The sequence below is a fragment of the Arabidopsis lyrata genome, assembly GCF_000004255.2.
Source record: "Arabidopsis lyrata subsp. lyrata unplaced genomic scaffold ARALYscaffold_6, whole genome shotgun sequence".
Classification (NCBI taxonomy): domain Eukaryota; kingdom Viridiplantae; phylum Streptophyta; class Magnoliopsida; order Brassicales; family Brassicaceae; genus Arabidopsis; species Arabidopsis lyrata.
In genome coordinates this window covers 810,000-835,106 of record NW_003302550.1, presented here as the reverse complement: position 1 = coordinate 835,106, position 25,107 = coordinate 810,000, and the positions used below count along the sequence as shown (strand labels likewise).

The window sequence follows — 25,107 nt, the reverse complement described above, 5'->3', positions numbered from 1 at the left end:
ATATAAATAAAAAAACAAACATATTACTTAATAAAAGCATAGAAACATTTTATTTAATTAATACATAGGTTATTGTCCAAATTTATTCCAAATATTTTCAATCAACTCCTTTGCTAAAAATTGTACCCATTCACGGCCTGCCACGTCATACAAGAACAAGCCCAAAATCAGTTCTACCTCAAGACCCAACAACATGTTCTTCGGCCACTGTTCACAATATTATCTAATTAAAAAAGTCCAAGAACACCCAAGGTGTTGGGCCATTGCAGATGGCCTAAGGAACCTTTTGGGTTTATCTCCAAAAAAGTCAATGATTCAGGCAGATAATACTTAATCCACTGGACAAAATTAAGTACTCTTTTAATCATCTTATTAGTTCATTGTATGTCAAAACAGTTATAATAAAATTATCTAAAATCATTGGGAAATTGCTTTTGTGATGGTAATACGACTATAGAGAAATTACAATATCCTAAATTCCTAATCATTGTCCTATTACTGATGTTGCATAGAACGAGTTTTCACTTGTATTGTTTGTTTGTAATTTCATATATATGATCTTAAAATATCGAGTCAAATAATTTGTTTGTTCAACCATTGGAGATTTACTTACTAGTGTGGTTGGATCTGAACATAAAATATGACATGGTGTACAAGTACAATGATCAACTAATTTTATGATTTGTCAAATCCAGGAAGTATTAAGTATCTTATATGGTGGCTTGTTACGAGTATATTTTAAAATGATAAAGGCTGTCTCACTGGTGGACATATTTTGTTCACATGTTTTGTCGGTTGTAGTTATATGTAAGCGTGTATAAAAACACACATACTTGCCTACCCAAAAAAAAAACACACATACTTTATACAGATTATGCAGATGAATTAATTCGATAAACTATTGATAGGCGACAAAAAAATAAGATCTTAATTCGATTAATAAAAGATATTTAACGAACAAAGATATACAGTGTTATATTTTAACCACTAAAGAATAAAGACGAATGAAAAACCCATATCGAAAAAGAAAAACGAATAAAAACTTTTATTTAAACGATTTTGTTTTATTAGATGAAAGTTAGAGGACCAATCTTACCGGATAAAGTTATAAATTAATTTGAAATTTACATGGTCACTATTACCGATCCCATAATTAGTTCATTAAATATATAGTTTCAGAAAAAGGTACAAAATCCAATACATATTTCCAATTTACACGTTATTGATATTTTAAGAAAATTTCAAACATTTTAAGAAAATTAAAAAAACACCAATATACCATGTCAATTACTTATACTACTATTTTGAAATGCACCAAATAATACCTAAATCTAAAGATATTTAATAAAAAGAAAAATTAACAAAACAGTGTCTATGAAACTTAGGAAATAAAACTCATCATTACTTTTTTAATTGATTAGTTTATACTATATGGAAAGAAAAGTAAATAGAAAAGAGTAAAAGAGAGACGAAGCTGGTAAATTAAGAAAAAAAGGAAAAAAGGAGAGTAGAGTAGGGCCCACAAAAGCGGCCCAATTAGTGGCATCACGCACAAACACACACCGTCACAAATACTCTTCCACACAGCTTTGAATCCATCTGTCTTCTCTTCTCTCTCTCTCTCTTCTTCATTCGCAATTATGATAATGTGAAAGCATAAGAAAGAAGAAGAAGAAGAAAAGTTATCTTCGCACCTCAGCAAAGATCCAAACTCTCATCGATTCGATTCTTAGCTTTTTCGTCTTCTCCGATAAGGTCACTGCTTACAAGCCGCGTTGAGGTTTAGTTGACTCCTCCAGGTTTTATATCTTCAAGGCTTTCGTCTATCAGATCTGGTGTCACTGTCTTCTCACAGGTACGATTCATTCTCTCCCTGATTCACTATCAATTGATGAAGTTTTAGCTCCTAGATATCGAGATCTGTCGTAATTTAGCTACTGAGATCAGTAGATTCAGTTTCCTTTGGAATAATCTTTTTTTTTCTTATGTGAAGGATTACATAGAGATGGGGAAAAAAGCTAAATGGTTTTCAAGTGTTAAGAAAGCATTTAGCCCAGATTCAAAGGTGAAGTTTTTTTGTATATTGATGTGACTTAATGTTATAGTGTGTAGATATTGACATGTTGATGTGTTTTTTTTTTTTTCAGAAGTCGAAACAAAAATTGGCTGAGGGACAAAATGGTGTGATCTCTAATCCTCCTGTGGTTGATAATGTTAGACAATCTTCTTCTTCTTCTCCTCCTCCTGCTCTTCCTCCTCGTGAGGTTAGAGTAGCTGAAGTGATTGATGAACGGAACAGGGATCTTTCTCCTCCTTCGACTGCAGATGCTGTGAATGTTAGAGCTACTGATATTCCCGTAGTTCCATCTTCTTCTGCTCCTGGTGTTGTTCGTCGGGCTACACCTGCTCGATTTGCGGGAAAGTCGAATGAAGAAGCCGCTGCTATCCTGATTCAGACTATTTTTAGAGGCTATTTGGTATGTAATTTCACTCTTGCAATTGGCTTAATTCCTTCAGGATGTCATATGAGCTTGAGCAGCCAATTGATTTTGTGTGAAGAAAGATGCTTTATCGAGTATAACCTTACCTTTTGTAATATCTGAAAAACAGGCAAGAAGAGCACTGAGGGCAATGAGGGGTTTGGTCAGGCTTAAGTTATTGATGGAAGGATCTGTTGTTAAACGGCAAGCTGCAAATACTCTAAAATGTATGCAGACTCTCTCTCGTGTGCAGTCGCAGATCCGAGCTAGGAGAATCAGGATGTCAGAAGAGAATCAGGCTCGCCAGAAACAACTCCTTCAGAAGCATGCCAAAGAGCTAGCTGGCTTGAAGGTCCTCTCTCTCTCACATCCATCTGATTCAGTTTCCTTCTTTTTATTCAAAAGTTTCTTCCTTTTATTCTTTGTGAGAACTGCTAAGAAATAAATGTCTTTTGATTTCTACCTAGTAGTCGTTGGTATAATGTGTAGGATGGTTTCTGCTTATTAGTCTGGAAAGGGTTACTTAAACTATTAATTTTACTGTCTCTTTTTATGTGAAAATGAGAATCTTTGGGCCTTTGCTTATGTTAAAATTTCTCTTTTTTCTGTTCCTGCTCACAGAACGGGGATAACTGGAATGATAGCATTCAATCAAAGGAGAAAGTTGAAGCGAATTTGCTAAGCAAGTACGAGGCAACAATGAGAAGGGAAAGGGCATTGGCTTATGCATACTCTCATCAGGTATCCGATTGTTGTAACCTATAATGCTAAATCTGTGGAAAGATGCAATTAAAAAGTGAACACAAACACATCCATTGAAGTTGAATTTGTGCTTCATTTGAATGTTGTAATGATAATTTATGTTCATGTTTGCAGCAAAACTGGAAGAGCAACTCTAAATCTGGAAACCCGATGTTCATGGATCCAAGCAACCCAACATGGGGTTGGAGCTGGTTAGAGAGATGGATGGCTGGTCGGCCACTAGAGAGTTCCGAGAAAGAACAAAACAGCAACAGCAACAACGACAATGCCGCCTCGGTCAAGGGCTCTATTAACCGTAACGAAGCTGCAAAATCTATAACCCGCAATGGCTCAACTCAGCCAAACACACCATCATCCGCAAGAGGGACCCCAAGAAACAAAAACAGTTTCTTCTCTCCTCCAACTCCCTCAAGGTTAATCCAATCCTCGAGAAAATCCAACGACGACGACGCTAAAAGCACAATCTCTGTCCTGTCAGAGAGGAACCGCAGACACAGCATTGCTGGTTCATCAGTCAGAGATGACGAGAGCCTCGCTGGCTCACCGGCTCTCCCAAGCTACATGGTTCCAACTAAATCAGCTCGAGCCAGGCTCAAGCCGCAAAGCCCATTAGGTGGTACCACACAGGAAAACGAAGGGTTCACGGACAAGGCATCTGCTAAGAAACGGCTCTCATATCCGACTTCACCTGCATTGCCTAAACCACGGCGGTTCTCAGCTCCTCCTAAGGTGGAGAGTGGCGGTGTCGCTGTGACCAACGAAGCAGGTAGCTGAGGTATTTATTTAATATATTTTATTTTCCCACTTATGGATGTGTCCGAGAGATTGTCGTCTGTTATGTGTTCCCTTCATTTCGTAATTCATTTGTGCAGTGTAAGCGCCAGTCATTTATTTTTTTACGATAATAAATTTTATAACCTTTTTAAATTCATATGTTCCTTTGTTTCTTTGAATACTTAAGTGGTTTTATTAAAAATGTTGAATGAGTTGGAATCTGAGGCTGTTATTTGAATTGTAATGCAAGATCCTTAGAGCATGTTTAGTGCTAGTCTCTCAATGAGTCTTTCACCCACAAAAATTATAAAATAACTAAAAAGTTAAGAGAGAATAAAGTAAGTTTTTAAGTGAGAGATTTTGAGAATTTTGTGAGAGACTCTTTTAACACATATCTCACCATAATTAATTATAAATTTTATTTATAGTTTAAATTTAAAATAAATAAAAAAATTATACAAAAATTGTTAATATAATATATTTGAGAGACTAATATGGGTTCTCTCCACTGCACATGCTCTTAAAAGCTTAATTAATTCTTAATACCTTTTATAGTTTTAGTCGTAAAATATCTTATTCTCCGTTATTTGAGGCTGTTTTTTAAATTTTACAACCTTTCTAAATTCATATTGTGTTTGTATGTGTTTCTTTAAAACCTTCACATCTTTTTTACTTGTAATCGCAAACATAATCCTGTTAAAGAATCCCTATCTTTATTTACTTGGCGAGAAATCCAACATTGTCTGAAAGATAGGGTATATACTACTTGGCGCGGCCGCGATATCAAACGAACAAAACCGTATATAAACCAACCCTCCGGCAGACAAAGAGGGTTTTGACTTTTGACCGTTCCTTACAAAAATTGTCGGTTTATGACTCCCTTAACCGACAATTTTTGTTGAACCGATATTATAAAAAAGAAGAAGGAAATTCTCGAAGTTCTCATCAAACCGACCTCCTCCCCACGCAAAAAAAAAAAACAGCTGAGATATCTCGTCCCCTTTGAAGAACCCTAAACCCATTCCCTAAATCGATCGAGAAACTCGACAATCGAAGAATTTATTAGAATTTTTTATTCCGATTGAATTTCCTCCGAACAACTACTCCGCTCAAATCTACGTGAATAATGGTAAGTTTTTGTTTTGGTCTGTTCTTGTTTCCGTTTAAGCTGGATTAATCTATTTCTCTCTCTCTCTCTCTCTCTCTCTGAACAATTGGGGAAGTATCGTGAAATTCTAGCCAGGAACGTTCGTTTGTAATCGAATAAAACTGTAAATTTAAATCAAGAACGACGTTGACAAGATGGGTTTGATTGGTGTTGATCAGGATCCATTTGTTGTCTTATTGTTATGTTAAAACAAAATGGATACATTAGATGATCTTATATGTGGTTCTGTGATATCAATCAATCAAGAATGTTTCTTTTCTTTGATTTCCAAAGCCAAAGTCTGTTCCCTTTTTTTGTGCGTTTGACGTTGTTTTTTTTGTTCTGGCTACACCACAGGCTACGCCAATGATTGCAGGTGCTGCTGTAGCTGCAGCTGCTTATGCTGGTAGATATGGTATATTGGCTTGGCAAGCTTTCAAGGCAAGACCACATGTTCCTAGAATGCGCAGGTTTTATGAAGGTGGTTTCCAAAGTTCTATGACTCGCCGAGAAGCTGCTCTCATTCTCGGTGTTAGGTTCGTCCTTTCTTATACCTGCTTCATCTTTTTGGTTTTGCTCCTCAGATTGAACTGGTCCTGAGACTGAGAATCGTGGTTGTAGTGAACAAATCCAACATATGCAGTAGGCATCGAATCAGATGTTGCATGTTAGGTTTGAAAATATGGTTGTTCTGCAAGGTATTAGAGGTCAAAGTTATTGATTCAACACCCTTTAGGCTTTAGATCAAAGCAAACTTCATAGTTTATGTTTTTGAATCCTATTTTTCAGTGTTGGTTGTGTAGGAGATTATTGATTTTAAAATGAATGGGTTGACTGAGTTTGTGTGGTGGTCTTTTTATAACAGGGAGAGTGTTGTGGCAGAGAAGGTGAAGGAAGCTCACCGGAGAGTGATGGTTGCAAACCACCCGGACGCTGGAGGCAGTCACTATCTGGCTTCTAAGATCAATGAAGCCAAACAGATGATGCTTGGAAAATCCAACAACACCGGTTCTGCCTTTTGATTGTCATGTGTCTGATACGAACCCAACAGAACTTTCCATTGATTTTGTTATGAATGTGTGCTACGTTTCTTTTTCTTGTTGTATATCATCCTTGAAACATTCCAAAGAACTCATATGATAGATACAAACACCAATCTCTAAGGAGTTTTTACACTCCCATCAGAGCATACAAATCCATGTGTGACTGTAGCAGAGTGCAAAAAGGAATCGGAACGAACTTTATAACCATTAGATTTGAAACAGACTCTTTGACGATTTCCTAAAAAGCTCGGTTCAACCCGAATCGAAATCTGCATTTTACGACCATAGGGGTGATCCAACATTGCACACCACCAAACTGAAACATAATGTTTGGCAATCCAAGTCCCTTGACCACTCTCCACACCAGTTTTTCCTTGAAAAAAGTCTATATTATCTTTTCCCATGTAGAAATAAATGTTCTGCCCCTTATGCTCTCTTTCACTAACAAGCAAAAGTCTGAGTCAAAGCAAAACCTCCTGTGTTGTTATTATCACTTGAAAACACCGTTGAAAAAACCACCTCAAAGCACCAATATAATTTCGTTTATTAACTCTTAAACTCATCAAAATGTTTTTTTTTAATTCATATCATAATCCCAACATTTAAAGTAGAAAACCACATTGATCAATAAGTCACAATAGCAGAATTTAAAAAGAAATCGTAAGTAGAGTCATATCCATCAACGGCAAACACCTCTTTAGACCAATCAACGAATCCCCAAAGCTCTGTTAAACCGCGTCTCTCAAACGAAATCTCTGCACACCAAATCTTCGTTTCACATTCCTCAGTCACACTCACTAACTCCAATATCAACGACTTCCACCAAACTGTCACTCTTCCTTCTGCGCCGGCGTTCGCCACAGAAATAATAGAGGACACTTCTTCGACTCCCATAACACTGGACCACTCAAAACCATCCTTCGTTTCACGCCAAAATAGATTCCCATCAGAAACCGACAATACGCACGACACCTTGTCAATCTTTACTAAGCAAGAATTCGTATTCAAAAAACAAAAAAAACAAAAAAAAAAAAAATCGACCCCAAGTATTGTTTTTTGGATCATAAACCTCTTCCCAAGTCTCGAGATTCTTGGACCTACAACCTCCAATCACAACGATCATACCTTCAAGTACATACGAGAAGCTCTCAATTAAATGTAGTGATTTAATTAAATTGACTTATGAACTACTAGTATTTATTAGATGTAATGCTAAAAAAAATTATAATCTGAATAAAGTCACATTGATCAATGTGTCACACAATAGCATAATCCAAAAAAGAGTCGGACCGAGAGTAACAACCATTAAAGCTAAACAAACACATTCTTATAGACCATTCAACAAAATCCCAAAGTTGTTGCATTATGCAAACACATTCTCAAACGAAACTTCTTCACACAAAATCTTAGGTGATGAAGGGTCTTTATTGGTTTGATTTACTTGCTCTTATATTGTTAAGTGTCCATTTTGAGGAAAACATTATATATGCGTTGTGTTACCCTATAACAAGTCTGGAAAAGAAAACAAATGTAATTTTGATTTCGACAGTGTGTTCCCGTCATGTACGTGCCTCTGTTTCGAGTTTCCTTTGTTACTCTTTGGTAGTTGTAGTAGTAGTACAAAATCACATTCAAAGACAATGAAAGCAAAAAAAATAAAACTGAAAGACTGTTATAGAAAAAATTCCCACAAAAGTCTAAAATTAACTCAAAACAACATCATGTTGATCAATAAGTTACAATAGCAGAATGCAAAAAGAAATCGGAGGGAGAATCACATCCATCGAAAGTAACCACATTCTTTGACCATTCGACGAATCCCCAAAGCTCTTCTGAACCTCGTCTCTCCAACGATATCTCTGCACACCAAATCTCCTTTTTACATTCCTTAGTCCAATAATTGAGACCTAGAAGGCCAAACACCACCGACTCCCACCAAACTGTCACTCTGCTTCCTCGGTCATAATTTGCAACCGAAACAAGATAACAAGGAAAATGTGAATTAAGCAGTCCTTCAAGTCCTCTTACCCAACTCCACTTCAAATCATACCAAGGTAATACCCCTTTGCAAACCGATACTTGGCACATCATGTTGTCTATCTCTACCAAGCAAACATTATTCTCCTCCAAGCGAAGCTCAGGCATATAACCAATGTCATCATAAATATAAACTTTCCCTCCCATAACCAATCTACCTGGAACCACACTCTTTTGAGTGGTGAGATCAAGTGTTGTGGGCAATAATGGCTCCCAAGTTTGGGTCTTTGGATCATAAGCCTCTCCCCAATCCTCGATATTGTCGGACCAAGGGCCTCCAATCACGTAGATCCTACCGTCGATTACATCAGCGGCTGCAGATTCTCGAGAGAGACGCATGTTGGGGAGTCTACGAAGTTGATGAGATGGACAATCGAGAACCAACACTCTCGTGCTTCTCTTTCCCTCAAAGTAGCCTCCGATTATGTAAATCTCTGAACCAGTAGAGACAACAGTTGAGGATTCGAGATGTTGATAGGGAACTGTTGGTTTGGGATTGGTGAGAGTGTGAACCAGCGAGGTTCAGCGATGTACTTGTCTAGGTTTAACCAGACACAGAGGTAATCCTCTCTTCTTCCGATGCGGATATTAGGACATAATGTCCCACATCAGAAGTTGGAAGGAATCTAAGTAATATATTAGAATATGGGTTTCCAACTCAAAATTAATTGGCAATGAGTGGAGTGGCCCATATCCCTTATATATTACTTAATCCCTTCTAACTTCCGATGTGGGACATTATGTCCTAATATAGAATCTCAGAATACGAGCCAAACAATTGAGAGCGATGTCTTCCGGTAACGAAGAAAACGACGTCGGAGGAGGAGGCTCCGATGATTTATGCATCTCTTCCGTCGTCGTAGGAATCTTCCGGTTCTGGGAGATTTGATTTATTTTAGCTCTGTTTTTTTAACCCTAACTAAATTAACTAAAAAGATTATCGTTTTGTATTTTGGACTGAGAAGGCAAATGGGCTATTAAGCTTAAACTAGGCCCAAATAAGGAAATGTGGTTCTAAATCTAGCTTAGTATTGAGCCACGATAGAAAAGAAGAATTGGTTTATCTTACTTGTAAAACTAGTCTTAGTGTAGATGCATGGACTAGGGGGAGTAACTAAAGGTCTAAGTGAGTGTGTGTATAGCAGTAGCAACTACTATAAGATATGAATGAAGAAGAGTTCTAAGAAAATCGATTTCTATGTTTGAACAAAAGAGAGAAAGCAAAAACCTGCAAGTGAAACAAAGGTGGAGAATTCAACAGCTTTCTTAAATCTGCTTCATCTTTTTGTTTTGCTCCTCGAATTGAACTAGTCTTGAGATTCATAAAGGCTGAAAATAATACCTTTCAGAACCCTTTCTGCTACTTGAATTTGGATCCGATGTTGTATGTCCTTTGTTTCTTTTTCTAGCAACTTGAATTTGTGCTAGTACACAGTTTCGATCTGCTAACAGATCCTCTGTTGTTAGCAATTGATTGATCAATCGAAAACACCATTAATTTTTTTTTGTAAGAAATAACAATAAATCACCAATATAATTTGGTTTATTAGTATCTCTTAAAATCATAATAAAAAATATTCTAAGAAAATCCCCACAAATCATAAAATTCACCCGAAAGAAACTAAAATAAAATCTCAATGATCAATGTGTGACAATAGCTGATTGCAAAAATAAACCAGAAAAAGGGTTAGGGTCAAATCCATCACAGGTAAACACATTTTTAGACCATTCAACGAATCCCCAAAGCTCTCCTAAACCTCGTCTCTCAAACGAAACCTCTGCACACCAAATCTCTGTGTTAAATTCATTAGTACGGCGACGCCTGCGACCTTGACGGCGATTCACCACCGACTCCCACCACACTTTCACTCTTCTTTCTCCGCCGGAGTTTTCCACACAATAAGGTTGATACGGGGACAGTTCTTCAAGCGTAAGTCCCAAAACGTCACTCCACTCAGATCCATCTGCCTTAGGATCACGCCAAAGTAGATACCCATACGCTAGAGATATTTGGCACAACACATTTTCTATCTCTACTAAGAAAACATCATTGAGCAATCTAAGCTGAAACAAATCATCCATGGCATAAACTTTCCCACCCATTACCAATCTACCTGGAACCACACTCTTTTGAACGGTGAGATCAAGTGTTGTGGGCAATATTGGCTCCCAAGTTTGGGTCTTTGGGTCAAAAACCTCTCCCCAATTCTCGATATTCTTGGACCTTGTGCCTCCAATCACGTAGATCTTACCGTCGATTACATCCGCGGCAGCAGAAGCTCGAGATAGACGCATTTTTGGGAGTCTACGCCATTGATGAGATAGACAATCGAGAATCAACACTCTCTTGCTTCTCGTTCTCTTGAGGAAGCCTCCGATTATGTAAATCTCTGCACCAATTGCAAGAATGGTTGGGTATTTGGGATGTTGATCATAAGGAAACCAAGGGATGGGTAGTAATTCCTGTTGTTTGGGAATTGGGGAAAGTGTGAACAAGTTAGGGTTAGGGTTGTTCTGATTGAGGTTTAAGCAAACAAAGATGCAATCCTCGGTTTTTCCCATGGAGAATCGTGTGGCCTCGAGCTCAGGGGAAGCGATGAGAGATCGGAAACCCTTGGAGACGAGAGATAGAGTTGGATAACGGGTTCTCGAGACACGAGCCAAACAATTCAGAACTAAGTCGTACGGTAACGAAGAAAACGACGTCGGAGGAGGAGGAGGAGACTCTGGTGATGATTTCTGGAAGCTCATCTCTTCCGTCGTCATTCTGTGTTTCGATTTTTTTTCAGTTAATGAGTTTTTAAACCCTAAATCATCAATTAGAGAGGAATATTCAAGGTCTGATGGGCCTTTATTTAAATGGGCCTTTATTGAGATTTGATTTCCTTTTCTTTTTTTTGGTTTGTTCATTTTGATTTTAAGTTGGTAATTGTTTCATGATTTTTTTTTTTTTTTGAATAAAATCGTTTCATGATTTCACAATTAAGTTTTGTTTTTGTAACTTACATATTTTTATTTTTCCATTCTGATCAATGCTAGAGGCAGACACTATCTCGATTCTAAGATCAGTTAAGGGCAAGGAGATGATGCTTAGCAGATCAAACAACTCCGGTTCTGCCTTTTGATTGTTATGAGATTGATGCCAACCCAACGAAGCTCTGTATTTTCGTTCTGTTTTGTTTTGAATGGTGCTACGACTTCTTTGTTGTAAAGAAGCACTCTTTTGCTAAAAACACACACTAATCTTAAGGAGTTTTTACACATCCACAAAATGCTTACAAAAATTAAGATTTCCTACAAACAAAACAGCATGGGAGAAATCACTGTAACTAGAGAATCGATGAGTCACTGTAGTTGAGTGAAAGAAGAAATTAGAACTAATTTGACATCCATATATTCAAAACAAAATCTTCCATCTTGATTGTAACAATCCAACACTGAACACCACCAAACTGATAATCTTCCTCCATCACCGCCAGAGTTTTATAACAAAATGAAATCATGTGTCAATCCAAGTCCCTAAACCTCTCTCCACAGCAAAGTCCATTGATCAGTAAGTGACAATAGCAGAAAGGATATCGGGCGGAGAGTCACATATGTCGTAGGTAAACACAAGGATACCGGACCGAGAGCACCATATGTCGCCACTCATACCGTAGGTAAACACATTCTTAGACCATTCAACGAACCCCCAAAGTTTTTCTAAACCGCCTCGTCTCTCAAACGAGATTTCCGCACACCAAATTTCCACCTCCGACTTCCACCAAACTGTCACTCTTCTTCTTCCTCCGTCAGAGTTTGCTACCAAAATAAGATCATCAGGCAAGATTCCATCAAGTCCCTCTACCTTACCCCACCCAGAATCATCTGACTTAGCATCACGCCAAACTAGCATCCCATACCAAAGCGATATTTGGCACAACACAAACTCTATCTCTACTAAGCATACATCCTTCAACAATGTAAGCTCAAACACATCATCCATGGCATAAACTTTCCCACCCATAACCAATTTACCTGGAACCTCACTCTTTTGGACGGTGAGATCAAGTGTTGTGGGCAATAATGGCTCCCAAGTTTGGGTCTTTGGGTCATAAACCTCTCCCCAGTCATCGATATTGTTCGACTCGTAACCGCCAATCACATAGATCTTACCGGCGATTACATCAGCGGCTGGAGAAACTCGAGGTAGACGCATGTTGGGGAGTCTACGGCATTGTTGAGATCGACAATCGAGTATCAACACTCTCTTGCTTCTCTTTCTCCTGACAAACCCTCCGATTATGTAAATCTTTGAACCATTTGAGACAATGGTTGAGGATTTGGGATATTGATGAGGAAACGAAGGGATGGGTTTCGATTTCTGTGTGGGAATCGGGGAAACTAGGAACCAGCGAGGATTAGGGTTTTTCTTATTCAGGTCTAAGAAGAAACAGAGGTGATCCCCTGTTATTCCCATGCGGGATCGTGTCGTCTCGAGCTCAGGAGAAGCGATGAGAGATCGGAAACCCTTGGAGACGAGAGATAGAGTTGGATAATGGAATCTCGAGATACGAGCCAGACAATTGAGAATGACGTCGAACGGTAACGAACAAAACGACGTCGTCGTTGTCGGAGACTCTGTTGACGATTTACTCATCTCTTCCGTCGTCGTCTTAAGATTCTGGGAGGTTCTCGATTTAGGGTTTATGTATCTATTTTTGTTTATGAGCTTTTTGACCCAAAACCAATTTTTAATATTCAAGGTTCTATGGGCCTTCGTATAAATGGGCCTCTAGTGATTTGATCACCTCGCTTTGTTTTTGTTAAAATTCAAAGACAATCTCGTCAGGTCTCACACACAAAAAAAGACAGTCTCGTGCAAGAAAAGAACTGATAAATTATTCATTGATACGAAACTTTTAATAATCGAAAGCAAAACTGATCAATGTTAAAGAAAAATTCCCACAAATCCTAAAATTCTCTCAAAACTAAAAAACATCCTACTAAATTAATAAGTCACAAAAGCCGAATGCAGAAAGAAATCTGAAGGAGAATCACATCCGTCGTAAGTAAACACATTGTTTGACCATTCGACAAATCCCCAAAGCTCTCCAAAACCGCGTCTCTCCAACGATATCTCTGCACACCAAATCTCCGTTTTACATTCCTTAGTCCAATTGAGACCTAGACGGCCAAACACCACTGACTTCCACCAAACTATCACTCTTCTTCCTCCGTTATAATTTGCAACCGAAACAAGATAACAAGGAAAATATGAACTACGGGGCAGTCCTTCAAGTCCTCTTACCCTACTCCACTCCAAATCTTCCTCTGAATCATACCAAAGTAATATCCCTTTGCAAACCGATATTTGGCACATCATGTTGTCTATCTCTACCAAACAAATATTCGGGTTCAAGTTAACCTTCAAACCAACCATGCCATAGACTTTCCCACCCATTACCAAGCTACCTGGAACCACACTCTTTTGAGTGGTGAGATCAAGTGTTGTGGGTAATATTGGCTCCCACGTGTGGGTCTTTGGATCATAAACCTCTCCCCAATTGTCGATATTGTTAGACTTGTATCCTCCAATCACGTAGATCTTACCGTCGATGACATCAACGGCTGCAGAAACTCGAGGTTGATGCATGTTGGGGAGTCTACGACATTGATGAGATCGACAATCTAGAACCAACACTCTCTGGCTTCTCCTTCCCTTAACGAAGCCTCCGATGATGTAAATCTCTGAACCAATAGAGACAACAGTTGATGATGTGGGATGTCGATAAGGAAATAAAGGGATAGGTTTCAGCTTCTGTTGTTTGGGAATTGGTGCAAGTGTGAACCAGCGAGGATTAGGGTTGTTCTTATTCGACTCTAAGCAGACATAAAGGTACTTCTCTGTTACTCCGATTCGGGATCGCGTGGCCTCGAGATCAGGAGAAGCGATGAGAGATTGGAAATCCTTGTTGACCAAGGATAGACATGGACGATAGAATCTCGAGACACGAGCCAAACAATTGAGAATGATTTCGTCGGGTAACGACAAAAATACTGTCGGAGGAGTGTCTGATGATTTCTTCGTCTCATTTTCGTCCGGTGACGAAGAAAATTGAGAATTATGTCTTCCGGCAAGGAAAAAAACAATCTCGAGACACGAGGCAAACATTGTGTTCTGTTTCTGCCTTTCTGGGAGGTTTTAGGGTTTGTGCTTTGATTTTTTATATAGATGCGTTTTTACCTTCAATTTATTTATATATTTTACTCCGTAGCATCAACGCATGTTTGCTACGACTAAGCTAAACCCTAAATTTCGGGAACATTTATAATTTAGGAAAATTTCCGAGATCTCTTCAGATATATAAACATGGCTTTGTGATATTTTTAAAAGAGAGTCTTGAGAATATCATAATTAAACTTTTATAATTTAATATAGAGATATTCTCACTACGGGTTTCATACATGCATTCGAAAAAGCAAACCTAGGAAGTGTTATTGATATGCAACATTAGAATCCAAATCTTTACCAAGCAAGGAATATGAACAAAATAAATTCGTGCGCATAAAAAGAAAAACCCATAGTCGAATCTTGTTTGAGAAACAAGAATTGAAACGAAGGGACATATAGTGGAAGGTCTAAATTCGAGAACATTATTTCACGTAAGAGTTCAAGTGATCATTACCTAACCCAACGATATACTCTTTCACAAGTGGTGGGATGATATTTAGTAATTTAGAGATACATAAACACCAATGTAATTTTTTTTATTATCTTTTGAAATCAGATTCAAGATGTTCAGAAAAATCCTCACGAAGAAAATCTAAAACTCTCTCAAAAACTAAAACAAAATCCATAGATCAATATTTCAAAATAGCATAATCCAAAAAAAAATCTGAAGGAGAGTGCAAACTTTGAAGTTCATAGTTGGATAAGGGAAGTGAGTTTCTGGAGAAACAAATTAGCAGAAATACGCTTCAGCTGGATCAAAAGAGAATTCAACAAGCCAGCTGACATAATGGCTAAGTAGAGAATACCCTGAAGATGCAAACTTCTTCTTTCATTATTTGGTTCCTTATTCGATTTCCCAAGCTCTACATTATGACTTTGTTTGTTCAAACGCTATGCAATAAATAAAGCTTTTGAGGAAAAAAAACAAATAAATTATTAAGGAAATAGGGAGTAGTACATATGAAATCTCTCTTAGAAAACCATTAAAAATAAAAGAAAAGAAAACCTTAAATCCTCTCGATCCATCTATATATGATCCTAACAAAATCATTGGACATATAAATTAATGTGTGCTAATCGCAGGATTTAATGCAAAAGGAAATCGGAACGAGAGTCACATCCGTCAAAGGTAATTACATTCTTAGACCATTCAACAAATCCCCAAAGCTCTTTTAAACCGCATCTCTCAAAAGAAACCTCTGCACACCAAATCTCCGTTTTACATTCCTTAGTGCAATGGTGATCTCGAGGGTGAATCACCACCGACTTTCACCACACTGTCACTCTTCTTCCTCCGCCGGAGTTAGCTAGCGCCGAATTATGATTTTTTTAAAAATATGGATATTGAGAAAGTTCTTCAAGTCCTGCTTTAACAAACCTCCACACCAAATCTTCCTTAGGATTGTTCCAATAAAGATTGTGATTGGAATGCGACATTAGACACAACACGTTCTCTACCAAACAAATATTTGTTTTAAGCTTCAAACCATTAGTGGCATACATACACTTTTCCACCCAGAGCCGGTCCGAAGGGCAAGCAAGTGAAGCCATCGCTTAGGGTCTCACATTATAAAATATTTTTTTTGGGAGAATTTTTTTTTTTACATTAACAAAACGGCCTAAATTTTTAGTTATGCGTAGGGTATCAAAGAAAATTTTGAAACTTTGGACCGGCCCTGTTTCCACCCATAACCAATATACCTGGAACCACACTCATTTGAGTGGTGAGATCTAGTGTTGTATCCAATAATGGCTCCCAAGATTGGGTCTTTGCAGGGTCGTAACCCTCTTCGTAGTCTAGGATAGTGTTTCAAAAAAAAATTTAAAAGTCTCTCAAAAACTAAAAATAAATCCCATTCATCAACAGGTCACAATGGCAGAATCCATAACGAAATTCGTAGGAGAGTCACATCCATTAAATGTAAACACTTTTTTAGACCATTCAACAAATCCCCAGAGCTCTTCTAAACCGTGTCTCTCAAACGAAATCTCTGCACACCAAATCTCTGTTTCATATTCCCTAGACCGATAGTGAAACACCACAGAGTTCCACCACACTGTCACTCTTCTTCCTCCGCCGGATTTTTCCACATAAACAAGATGATTACCGAAGCGTTCCTGTTCAAGTCTCTTAACCCTAGCCCAGCCAATATCATCTCCCCTTGGATGACGCCAATTTAGCTTCCCGTCGGATACAGATATTTGGCACAACAAGTTGTCTATCTCTACAAAGCAAATATTCATGCCATGCCTGTCATAAACTTTTCGACACACTTGAGTGGTGAGATCTAGTGGTGTTGTGAGCAATATTGGCTCCCAAGTTTGGGTCTTTGGGTCATAAACCTCTCCTTGGTTCTGGCTATCATTGTACTTGTAGCCTCCAATAACATAGATCTTACCGTCAATGACATGAGCGGCAGCAGAAGCTCGAGGTAGACGCATTTTTGGGAGTCTACGCGATTGATTAGATCGACAATCAAAAACCGACACGCTCTTGTTTCTATTTCCCCAAAGGAGGCCTCCGATTCTGTAAATCTCTGAACCAGTTGAGATGACGGTTGAGGATTTGAGATGATAAGGAAACAAACGGATGGGTAGTAATTTCTGGTTGTTGGGAACTGGGGGAAGTGTGAACCAGCGATACTTAGGGTTTTGGTTCTTAGTCAGGTTTAAGCAGATATAGAGGAAACTCTCGGTTTTTCCGATGCGGGATCGTGTAGCGTAGAGCTCACGGGAGGCGATGAGAGATCGGAAACCCTTGGAGACGAGAGATAGAGTTGGATAATGGAATCTCGAGACACGAGCCAAACAGTTGAGAATGATGTCGTATGGTAACGAAGAAAACGACGTCGGAGAAGGAGGAGGATCAGCCTCTGATGATTCCTTCATCTCTTCCGTTTTCATTTTTCGATCTCTCAGATGATTTAGGGTTTATGTAGCACCTTCAAGTTATAACTACGCCTAGATTTCAGATGCTTTTATTAAATAATCTTTTTTTTAGAAAATATCTGAGATCTCTTATGATATTGTGGGGAATTTGTGATATTTTAACAAGGATAATTTGAGAATATCTTAATTAATTTTTAAACTTTTATTACGGTTATTATATAATTAACTTTTTATTTCCTAGGCGGTGAATGCAAAAGCAAACGTCTAAAAACATTTATTCATCATTCCTAGTATGGGAAAGTTCATGCAAGACCCAAGAGAATAACAACGAAATATAATAAGGTTGCATATAAGGTTGCTTGAGCAAGATAGCCGGCAAAAGAGTTGTTTGTAATAGCTCACTTATTTAATGATATGATTACTATAACTTCCATATCTGTCTTCTTCTTTTGTAATTTTATTTTCCGAATCTAGTAGTACTATCATAACCATTGATAAATCATCTTTAACTACATATCCTTTGGGATGTAAAATGCCATCTAGTATAAAATTCTGCTTGGTGTAACCCTATAAAATCTGAAACAAAAAATATCTAGTTTTTGATTTTCTAGCTATAGCTAATTTCCACCTTTTTTTTTTTTTTACTTCTTTACTTTTTTTTTGGTGGTTGTATTAGTACTAATAAGTGTCCATATGTGCCTCTGTTTCCACTAGAGTGTCCTTTGTTTCTTTTACTCTTTCAAGCTGGCCTTTGGGTTCTCCGAATAGAGCATAGAAAATCTGTCTGTGGCACTCATCGCAGAAATAGAAGAACGAGAAGTGACCTTCGTTTGGAATCTTATGTACAGTTGCTTCAGGAATCATTCTGCTGATGTAGTCACTCATTGACGGTGGCGCCACTCGATCCTCCATTCCCTTTAAAGAAACAAAAATCAAACTATCTTAACATACACAAAACAGTTTGATTAACTTGAATATTACTAAATAAACTATGCATTTTATGGTGCAGAACTTACCTGCCATATGTGAATGGGTTTTCGAAATCCGATTAGTTCACATTCAGCTTCACTGTACATTGACATGAGCCAAGAAAGGACACCATTGGTTGTACATTTCTTCTGTGTGCGGAATTCAGAAAGAGTAAAGCCCCAATTCGATACTTGAAGCACGGATTCTTCTACAAATGGTTTTGTGATTCCTTGACGGACGGATTCTTCAACGTTCCTTTGGTAAAATTCTTGAAACGTTGGATCTTTGATCAGAAGTTTATCCTGCAAGATGAAAACAGAGTTAGCAGATATGATCACTCTTTCTCCTAGAGAATTCCTCTCTTTGTGATCTACAATGGACGAGATTTAGTACCTTTTCTCCTAATGACAATGCCATCCACTCATCGAGCTGATCGAGTTTACCAGAGAGAAAAGATCTACGGTAGAAGAAAGGAAGAAGAATAGGAAACCGCCGTGCTAAAAAGTACATGAATTTCCTCTTTGTTAGCCATTGCTCCCATGTTTTTACCATCTCTTCCTTGGCCATGCTTGGTTCATAGGGGTTAATCACCGGAGCCACCATTGCAGCTCCTGTAGTTTCACAAAACCAAACCCAATGAGCAGCAGTCTTGCATTTTTAAAGCCATCACAGTAGCAAAACCATGACTGGTATTCTAATGATTAGAAAAGTATAAAGCAGTATAGGAACATTGTTAATACCTGCAATTTTCCCAGGAAAATATTTCATTGCAGCCCATGTATGCATACTACCAGTAGAGTAGCCAAGTAACCAGAATTTCTCATCAATTCCGATAGCAGCTGCTAGGTTAATCATATCTGAGGCTGCTGAGCTAAGGTTTCGACCTCGATGAGGATCACTCTCTCCAAACCCTGGAAGATCATATGACACTAAACGGACACCATACTCCACAAGCAATGATTTCTTCACTCCAGGTATGCCTTCATTAAGTAAATTCCAAACATTAGAGCCAAACAAAACGTAATGGGAAGTAACTAAAACCGATGGAAAAATAATTTGAATACCTGCAAGTCGAGAGGAAAGAAAAGAATGGGGCGTAACTAAAGAGTATCTTGCTTTTTCTGCTGAAACACCTAGCTCTTGGTAAGCTATATATCTACCATCTGGAAGCTGTACACGGGTAGCACCGGTAGGATGTAAACGCAGTTTCTTTATCACTGTCACTGGTCTATCGTGCTCTGGACTAAAGCTTAATGCTGCACTTCAAAGTTGAATATGTCAATGCAAGGACTCAAACCTTTGCACTAACTCTAATAATACTGCTATTTAGCTACATGTAAGCAGAAATGAGTTAACTATAGACGACCAAAACATCGCCGAGCCAAGAAATTCCTCGAATACTGTGAAGGAGATTATGAACTACACACAAATACTAAGCTAACGTACACAATCTACTTAATTGATTACCTGCGAGTGCTAAGAGGAAGACGAAGAAAATCACAGGCCAAGCGTGAATCGGATCACGATCCTCAGGCAAGAATTCGTTTAGAAAGCTAAGCTTCTTCGACACTTTAGCCGCCGGTTTCCGGAGCTTCCGTACTACGAATGAGTCCTCAGTCACCACCGTCTGCTGCACAATGTCCTTGCATCCTTTCGCGAGCTCAAGAAGCATCTCTCCCCAAGATTTCATGAATCCCGTCACTTGATCTTTCAATGTCTCCTTCGGTTCGGATCCGGATCCATCCGCCGACACAAAACCCGATCTCTTTGACCCGATTTCAGTAGCCGCCGTTAAATCGATCGGTGCTCCGTCGTATCGTAATCCGGCGTCGACGAGACTCGCTAACTCCTCCTGCCACGTAGGCACTCCTCTAATCTCCTCCATCTTCCTTATCCGAACCTAAATCCGAACCAACACTTCACAGCAAAACCTGTACATTCATTTATATAAAGAATCAGAGAGAGAAATGAGCTGCGAGTGACACTTTTACATAGCGTGAAATTCAAGCTCACCATTTTTATTTTAAAAAACTTGGAAAATAAAATTGGAATAACGAATCATATCTCTCTTTTTTTTTTCATAAAGAAAGCGAAAGGAGACAAAAGCTTGTCTTACCAAATGACGTAGAAACAGCTTAGACACAAGACTAATGGTTTGATTCAAATCTTCAATTTATTCTTCAGCTAAACTTTTTTTTTCATTATTCTCCATCGCCTCCTTGATTTGACTGGCTAAGGTGAAAAAACCCAGTCCGCCATTGACGAGATTCTGGAGCTTTCTTTCTTTTGACTCTCTCTCTTCCTCTTTAGCTGGCGCATTAAAAAAACATGGACCACTGGATCAGAATTGCCTTTTTGAAATAAACGGTTCTGATTTGTCCACGTCGGTCTGTCGTGGTATCGACGGTTAAGTGGTGGGGACCGGCTGAGCCAGTGAGTGTCGTGCGGGCAGTTCACTCTTTGTGTGTTTCTTTTACCTGTTACAGCCGGTTCCGTAAGGATTACGGGTTATGCTGACGTGGCGGGAGGTGTAGGTATGGTGGGGTATTATTAGCACGGGCGTATACGTGTAAGTCATCTATACCGTCCATTAGATCCAACGATATTAGAAGCCCATGTTTTGATGGGCCTATAATTAATGGGCCAAGTATAATAAATCCGCTCAGGTATACCAAAATCGCATATATTAAGAGTCACTGCCTTCACTAGGTTTAGGGTTTTCTCAGCCGCTTAAGAGCTATCATCTCTGTGCTTCCTGCAAATACCTCTTTGCTGTTGATCTTTCTCCTCCATCAACAAACATGGGGTACGTATCTCCTCTCTTAGATCTATCCTTCGTGTTCCTATCTCATTTCTCTCTTTTACCGGTTTATTGATCTGATTCATTTGTTGTTTCCATGAATTGTAGAGGATTTTATAGAGTCTGCTGTGTTTTTTCTTATTGTTGGAAATGGTTTCATTATTCGAATATTTACTTATGGTTTTTGATTGGGACTGATTCTATCAGCAATTCGTCTTCATTTCTGGATATGTTTGCTACATGGTTTTTATGTTTGTATACACTAAAGAGATATGAGCTAATCTGGAGTTCTAGTGTGGTAGAAAACTTGTGATTTAGTTATCTCTTAATTGATTATTTATGTTCTTGGTTTTTGAATCTCACTCTTGATGAAGTAGTAGAGAGAAATGTTCTATCTTATTGTTAATACTTGGATGAATTGGCTTATTGGTGGTCTGAGTTTCAACTATAGTTTATCGAATGAAGTTCTGAAACGTTATTTTGTGATGAAATGTTAACAGTAAGACACGTGGTATGGGAGCTGGGCGTAAGCTGAAGAGACTCCGAATCAACCAGAGGTGGGCTGACAAGCAGTACAAGAAGTCTCACTTGGGAAATGAATGGAAGAAGCCTTTTGCTGGTTCTTCTCACGCTAAAGGAATTGTCCTTGAGAAAATGTATGTCAAAACATAAATTTGATTTTATTAATGGTTTTTTGAGTATAGCATTTTGACTCTTTGTGTTTTATTGTGCAGCGGTATTGAGGCTAAGCAGCCTAACTCTGCTATCCGTAAGTGTGCTAGAGTTCAGCTTATCAAGAATGGAAAGAAGATTGCTGCCTTTGTCCCCAATGATGGTTGTTTGAACTACATCGAAGAAAACGTAAGTCACATGAAATGCCTCTGTATATCCAATCATCACACCGTGGATTGGTGTTTCTTTCATGTGTTGAATCATTTCTTGTTAATGTTGTTGCAGGATGAGGTCTTGATTGCTGGATTTGGTCGTAAGGGTCATGCTGTGGGAGATATTCCTGGAGTTAGGTTCAAGGTCGTGAAGGTTTCTGGTGTTTCACTCTTGGCCCTCTTCAAGGAAAAGAAGGAGAAGCCAAGATCTTAAACAACCCATACAGAGCTTCAAGCTTTTGTAATGGATTTTGATAGTTCAGTTTAAACTCTTTGTTCTGTTCTACTTTAAGATTCAAGAACTTGATGTGTTACTTTCAATGAGTTTTTGAGTTCAGACATGATCGTTTAATATTATTGGTGTTTAATCAATCTACTATTTTAAGTCTCATCTTCAGTTGTTGTTACCATATCCAGCCAGTCTTGCTTTTGTTGTTCATAATAACTCATAAGTAATTAAGATTCAACAATCACTACCGAACTTATAATCTTAGTCTTAACACAAGATTGTTACTTTTATTTATCGAAAATCTACTCTCATCATAAAACCTAGCTGACGTACTCTGATTAGACCCTAACCTCTGAAAGTTAAGAGATGCCTACGATGTGTATCAATCAGTCATGTTGTTGCTCTTTTTCGCTTTGGGGCAAACATACTCGAGTCTGTAACTTAGAAGAGAGGGTCCAAAGATGCTGTATTTCCCGGCGCTGCTGAAGGCAGTCTTTGCGTCTTCCCCTCTTTTGAACACAACTTTGGCTCTCTTGCCCTTCTTCGTGACCTTAGTCTTCGACTCATGGAGAGGACCATAACGGTTAAATATCTCGTTCAGCTTTTCTTCAGATGGAACCAAACCTGAATCCGCAAAGTTGAGGACTAACGCATAAGGTGATGAATCTGCAGAACAGTCCTTGAGACCAGTTTGCTCTTTCGAGCCTGAGCCAGTTATTTCTTTATTTGCAGGTAAGATCTCCTCTGCAGAGTCTTTTTGAACACAAGGTTCTGATGTTTCAGTGATACTTGCCTTCTTTGAGTCATCATTGAGTTTACTGCAAGATAGTTCATTAATGAACTGTTCAAAATCTATATAGTTCAAGGGGTCTATGCTGATTGAATCGGGTACCCCTGTTGGGGTGGCAGCGTGAAGGCTCGAGAGCATCTCATCAGGAGAAGAAATCTTTCTTTCAGCAAGCTCTTCGGGTCTCGGCTTCTTTGTTTTCTCATTCTCAACTTCCGTAGATTTAGAATCACTGCAAGGCTTAAGTGTAGGAGTTAAAGAATTCATATCATTTTCCACTCCAATTCCGTGAGATGGTTCAGCCACTTTCTGCAGTTTATTAGCATCACACACTGAATCCTCTTTTTGCTGGTTGTTCTTGATCTTTTTCTCAGACTTACCAGATTCCGAAGACTCAACCTTACGCTTCTTTTCAGAATGCGACTTACCATCCAATTTCTCAGTTGATCTGCTCCCACAGCGTTTCTTTACAATCAAATCCGACAAAGCTTTCTCCTTTGTCTGTTCAGCATTATCTTTGTAATATGTCTTTCTCTTTTTGAAAGATATTCCTTCATGCATATTTGCTTCCGGGAGAGAAGCTAAGGTCGCAGCAGATTCTACCGACCTTAGAAATGTTTCATAGTCAATGAAGGGAGAATAGTCTTTCCATTGTTGAAAAGCCAATACCTGAGCTCGGTTTATCACAAATTGCAGCTTCGCAGTCGCATCATAGCTAGGAAAGCAAGCTAAACGCTTCATATAATCCATAAGTTTCGCAGGTTCAAAAGAGATTGCATCAGATAACTTGTCTCCACCGTATCTAACACGTGAGTCCTCACGAATTCCAGCATTGATTATGTTCTGAGTCTTGAGTTTGTTATAGGCTTCCACTGAAACACAAGAGCAAGATAAACCAAACTCTACTCTCCTTGAAACCTCATCCAAAGCACAATCAATAGCATCACGAAACTCAGCCAAATTACTCTGCTCCTGCATTTGAGAGAAATTCTGATGAAAAGGCTTTACCTGAGATGCATTATTCCAAGCAAAAGTACAATCCCCAAAATACGCAACCAAGAGATTTCCTTTCTTCTTGAAATGCTTCTTCGCAGCTTTAGATGCAACAGATGCATCAATCACCTGTCCAGGCCACCATGGATAGCTTCTTATTTTAGCCCAAACCAAATCTGAGTCAAAAAGCTTCAGATTTTCATCAGCAAAACCATTCTTATCCTTGCTCTTAAGCAGATCTGAACCAGCTAAAACCACACCATCTAAATTCTCAAACTTTGATTCTTTCTCTCCTGAGCCATCTAGGTTTCTGTTCTCACCAAAATCCCCAGATTCTGCATCATAATCAACCCCATTACAGAGACTATCCTTATCACCACGAGCAGAGACAAAGCCTTTTCGCTCAACTTCAGTGAGCTTCACTACCAGGTCTTGAGCTTGAAAGCTCATGGGATCAGCTAGGGTTTCAGATGTGTGAGCCACTCCGTTGTCAAACCTCGACGCATTCACGGAAAAATCAGTGTTAGAGTCAGATTCGACTCCTTCTGGTTCCGTAGACATAACGAGCACCAACAAAAATCCCTAGACAACGAAGAAACAAAAAATCAGCAGAATTTGCTTTAGTATATTCTTTCATTAAAGCAAAAACAGTACAATCATACAAGAGACGAAGAAAATAATCGGAGAAAAAAAGCGAACAGACCTCCGGTGGTCGTGACGGTTTCTCTGGCGACGAAAGCTTTTGATTTTGGGGAAGAAAGAAGACCGCAACGAAATGACTGAGTTTTGAGGTGGGTTTATGAGAGAGCTACGTGTACGTGAAGCAATATGCCACGTGGCAGTACTTGATTTTGTCGCGACTCATCACAGCCCTACATTGAGGTTCAAAATTTTCAAACCTTTGCTTTTCCCTCTTTATTTGACCTTTAATTTTTACTAGTTTTTTTTTTTTTTTTAATTGAAATTTAGTTTGGTGTAAGAAAATAAAAAAAAATATATATAGATTTTTACTACAACTAGTTTATTTCTAAATAAATAAATTTATTAATTTACGTTTAAATTAGCATATAAATATACACATTGTTAAAATAAAACTGAC

The 25,107-nt window shown here is 38.5% G+C and overlaps 11 protein-coding genes across 11 annotated transcripts; 3 read left to right on the top strand and 8 right to left on the bottom strand.

The window, feature by feature from the left end:
• The first annotated feature begins 1,484 nt into the window (after positions 1 to 1,484).
• Positions 1,485 to 4,254, top strand: LOC9309140 (protein IQ-DOMAIN 1). The gene is made up of 6 exons (XM_021021165.1): positions 1,485 to 1,855; positions 1,994 to 2,065; positions 2,148 to 2,477; positions 2,611 to 2,832; positions 3,102 to 3,221; positions 3,357 to 4,254. The coding sequence occupies exons 2-6, from the start codon at positions 2,006 to 2,008 to the stop codon at positions 4,014 to 4,016; spliced, it is 1,392 nt and encodes a 463-aa protein (XP_020876824.1). The 5' UTR covers positions 1,485 to 1,855; positions 1,994 to 2,005; the 3' UTR covers positions 4,017 to 4,254.
• A 697-nt stretch (positions 4,255 to 4,951) lies between these two features.
• On the top strand, positions 4,952 to 6,369 carry LOC9307080 (mitochondrial import inner membrane translocase subunit TIM14-3). Its single transcript, XM_002873025.2, has 3 exons — positions 4,952 to 5,145; positions 5,521 to 5,699; positions 6,029 to 6,369. Exons 1-3 carry the CDS (start codon positions 5,143 to 5,145, stop codon positions 6,183 to 6,185), a joined length of 339 nt encoding a protein of 112 aa, XP_002873071.1. The 5' UTR covers positions 4,952 to 5,142; the 3' UTR covers positions 6,186 to 6,369.
• A 360-nt stretch (positions 6,370 to 6,729) lies between these two features.
• On the bottom strand, positions 6,730 to 7,531 carry LOC9307079 (F-box/kelch-repeat protein At5g03020). Its single transcript, XM_021023600.1, is given in 3 exon segments — positions 6,730 to 7,239; positions 7,241 to 7,385; positions 7,528 to 7,531. Coding segments are annotated over 3 exon segments (558 nt in total). The 3' UTR covers positions 6,730 to 6,830.
• Positions 7,532 to 7,847: 316 nt separating this feature from the next.
• LOC110227834 (putative F-box/kelch-repeat protein At3g46050) lies at positions 7,848 to 9,152 on the bottom strand (the record flags this gene model as incomplete). Its single annotated transcript, XM_021023596.1, has 2 exons — positions 7,848 to 8,765; positions 8,994 to 9,152. Coding segments are annotated over 2 exons (990 nt in total), but the record flags the coding sequence as incomplete, so codon positions are not given.
• A 612-nt stretch (positions 9,153 to 9,764) lies between these two features.
• LOC9307078 (putative F-box/kelch-repeat protein At5g03000) lies at positions 9,765 to 11,175 on the bottom strand. The gene has a single exon (XM_002870962.2). It carries the CDS (start codon positions 11,151 to 11,153, stop codon positions 9,885 to 9,887), a length of 1,269 nt encoding a protein of 422 aa, XP_002871008.2. The 5' UTR covers positions 11,154 to 11,175; the 3' UTR covers positions 9,765 to 9,884.
• Positions 11,176 to 12,319: 1,144 nt separating this feature from the next.
• Positions 12,320 to 12,938, bottom strand: LOC9307077 (putative F-box/kelch-repeat protein At5g03000). Its single transcript, XM_002870961.2, is given in 2 exon segments — positions 12,320 to 12,441; positions 12,444 to 12,938. Coding segments are annotated over 2 exon segments (471 nt in total). The 5' UTR covers positions 12,883 to 12,938; the 3' UTR covers positions 12,320 to 12,409.
• A 175-nt stretch (positions 12,939 to 13,113) lies between these two features.
• LOC9307076 (putative F-box/kelch-repeat protein At5g03000) lies at positions 13,114 to 14,547 on the bottom strand. Its single transcript, XM_021020977.1, has one exon. It carries the CDS (start codon positions 14,395 to 14,397, stop codon positions 13,234 to 13,236), a length of 1,164 nt encoding a protein of 387 aa, XP_020876636.1. The 5' UTR covers positions 14,398 to 14,547; the 3' UTR covers positions 13,114 to 13,233.
• A 1,748-nt stretch (positions 14,548 to 16,295) lies between these two features.
• LOC9307075 (putative F-box/kelch-repeat protein At5g02980) lies at positions 16,296 to 17,467 on the bottom strand. Its single transcript, XM_002870959.2, has one exon. The coding sequence runs from the start codon at positions 17,359 to 17,361 to the stop codon at positions 16,318 to 16,320; it is 1,044 nt and encodes a 347-aa protein (XP_002871005.2). The 5' UTR covers positions 17,362 to 17,467; the 3' UTR covers positions 16,296 to 16,317.
• Positions 17,468 to 17,779: 312 nt separating this feature from the next.
• LOC9309139 lies at positions 17,780 to 20,788 on the bottom strand. Its single transcript, XM_021020976.1, has 7 exons — positions 20,432 to 20,788; positions 19,783 to 20,246; positions 19,380 to 19,571; positions 19,056 to 19,295; positions 18,709 to 18,926; positions 18,363 to 18,617; positions 17,780 to 18,261 (listed from the first exon to the last, which is right to left on the bottom strand). The coding sequence occupies exons 2-7, from the start codon at positions 20,198 to 20,200 to the stop codon at positions 18,025 to 18,027; spliced, it is 1,560 nt and encodes a 519-aa protein (XP_020876635.1). The 5' UTR covers positions 20,201 to 20,246; positions 20,432 to 20,788; the 3' UTR covers positions 17,780 to 18,024.
• Positions 20,789 to 21,003: 215 nt separating this feature from the next.
• On the top strand, positions 21,004 to 22,390 carry LOC9307074 (40S ribosomal protein S23-2). The gene is made up of 4 exons (XM_002873024.2): positions 21,004 to 21,121; positions 21,616 to 21,771; positions 21,850 to 21,976; positions 22,073 to 22,390. Exons 1-4 carry the CDS (start codon positions 21,117 to 21,119, stop codon positions 22,211 to 22,213), a joined length of 429 nt encoding a protein of 142 aa, XP_002873070.1. The 5' UTR covers positions 21,004 to 21,116; the 3' UTR covers positions 22,214 to 22,390.
• A 62-nt stretch (positions 22,391 to 22,452) lies between these two features.
• Positions 22,453 to 24,880, bottom strand: LOC9309138. Its single transcript, XM_021020975.1, has 2 exons — positions 24,712 to 24,880; positions 22,453 to 24,590 (listed from the first exon to the last, which is right to left on the bottom strand). Exon 2 carries the CDS (start codon positions 24,567 to 24,569, stop codon positions 22,611 to 22,613), a length of 1,959 nt encoding a protein of 652 aa, XP_020876634.1. The 5' UTR covers positions 24,570 to 24,590; positions 24,712 to 24,880; the 3' UTR covers positions 22,453 to 22,610.
• Positions 24,881 to 25,107: the final 227 nt, after the last annotated feature.